Raw genomic sequence first — 2,002 nt, 5'->3', positions numbered from 1 at the left:
GCAACCACATGGTGGCTCACAACCATCTGTAATGAGCTCTGGTGCCTTCTTCTGGCCTGCAGACATACACACAGACAGAATATTGTATATATAACAAATAAATAAATAAATATTTTAAAAAAAAGAACTCTAGGGATTTATGAATACTATTAAGCAAATCAATAATCCTACAAAGCAGCATTTGGGAGACTGAGGAAGAATTTTGATTCAAAGCCAACATGAATGTGTGCTACACCATCACTTTAAGGTTAAGAGTGGGTATTCAAGTTGGATGGGTCAGGCAACCCATACTCTTGCCTCACAGGCAAAAACTAATTCACACACATTGTCCCTCTGGTCCTCTTGCCTCTATGAGCTCACCATAATAAATAAACCTTTAAACACTGCTACATTAGAACATGTCTAACTGGTTAGAGCACTGAGCAGCACAGGTAAAAATCTTACTTTCTAAAAGGATCAAATGATATATTCAGACTAACACATGCAGGGCAAGTAATACAATAAACAAAACAAAGAACTCTAGGGGGTTTTTTTGTTTGGTTTGGTTTTTTCGAGACAGGGTTTCTCTGTAGCTTTGGTGCCTGTCCCGGAACTAGCTCTTGTAGACCAGGCTGGCCTCAAACTCCCAGAGATCCACCTGCCTCTGCTTCCCAAGTGCTAGGATTAAAGGTGTGCGCCACCACTGCCCGGCAGAACTCTAGGTTTTAATGGTGGCATATTTAGCCATTTTTTACAAGAAAGCTACTTATTTAAACATTACAATATAATATATAAAGCTAACTTACCATCCTCTTGTGAGGAAGGACATGGATAAATATGGTGGGAAGCTTTTGACTTTTCATCAGTAAATGTCCCCTGAAAAGTAAGCAAACAAGTGACAGAGAAATAAGGCATATGGCAAGCAAACTATTAGATGCTGGATGCAAATTTTCTAAGAAATATAAAAGCACTGGGCTTTAAAAATAATTTTTAGTCAAGAAAAGAAATAGTGGTTAACAACAGAAAATACTGTTTACACATATGTGTAAGGACTGCATATTCTCATCCAAAATGTTCTGTGCCTCAAGTGTTTCAAGTTTTTCAGATTTGGGACTATTTGTATAGACTTGTATCAACTATCATTAATCCAAAACCAAGGAATTCTCTTTAAAAAAACAAAAAACATCTAACATTTTGAGGGGTTTATTAGCATTCAAAGTGTTGAGTATCTTACCAACATAAGCATACCTGAAGTTCTTCAAATTCTTTCAAAACCATCATAAAAAATGAGTGTGGAAATGCAACCACATAAGGATAACTGTAATATGTATTTACCTTGCAAAATTATAAAGTTTTAGCTAGACGTGTAACCTGAGAAGTTGGGAAACAGGAAGGTAGAGACCTGAAGGTTATCCTGCAACAACACTAAGTTTGAAGCTAGTCTAGCTACTTTGACGCTGCCTTACTAAAACAATCAGGAACACAAACAAAAACCCCAGGGTTCAAGTGTATAGCCGAGTCTCAAACTCTTCATCTTCTTGCCTTAGCTGTCCAGCACAAATGACCTCTATTAACTGACATGAATTTTGGCAAGTAAACTGGGACTGTATCAATAACTTAAAGGACACCAACTCAAGCACGGTGTCCATTATACATGTTCCTGCCATTTTACATCAGTGCTGGAAAATCAAGCACGGTGTCCATTATACATGTTCCTGCCGTTTTACATCAATGTTGGAAATCTACTACAAAAATTAAGGCTATAGCTAGGCCAAAGACTACTAAATATATCTAGAACATGAACTCCAAGCCATTTAGACTAACAACTGTTTACATACAAACAAGAAAAAGTCATGCATTCGGTTTTAAGTAGCAACTCAAGGCGTCCTCTGAAATTCTCCTTTAATAATTATTCACTCAGCCGGGCGGTGGTGCCGCACGCCTTTAATCCCAGCACTCGGGAGGCAGAAGCAGGTGGATCTCTGTGAGTTCGAGACCAGCCTGGTCTACAGAGCTAGTTCCA

General features: G+C 38.3%; 1 protein-coding gene across 1 annotated transcript in view; it reads right to left on the bottom strand.

Moving 5' to 3' along the window:
- Smarcc1 (SWI/SNF related, matrix associated, actin dependent regulator of chromatin subfamily c member 1) overlaps nt 1-2,002 on the bottom strand; it is a 106,200-nt gene that overhangs the window by 83,977 nt on the left and 20,221 nt on the right. The window contains exon 6 of the mRNA XM_005348198.2: nt 786-855. Within this exon, the coding sequence (XP_005348255.1) occupies nt 786-855 (70 nt within the window). The remainder of the gene's footprint in view (nt 1-785; nt 856-2,002) is intronic.

The sequence above is a fragment of the Microtus ochrogaster genome, chromosome 5 (genome assembly GCF_000317375.1).
Source record: "Microtus ochrogaster isolate Prairie Vole_2 chromosome 5, MicOch1.0, whole genome shotgun sequence".
Lineage (NCBI taxonomy): Eukaryota > Metazoa > Chordata > Mammalia > Rodentia > Cricetidae > Microtus > Microtus ochrogaster.
This window is presented reverse-complemented; position numbering and strand designations above follow the sequence as displayed.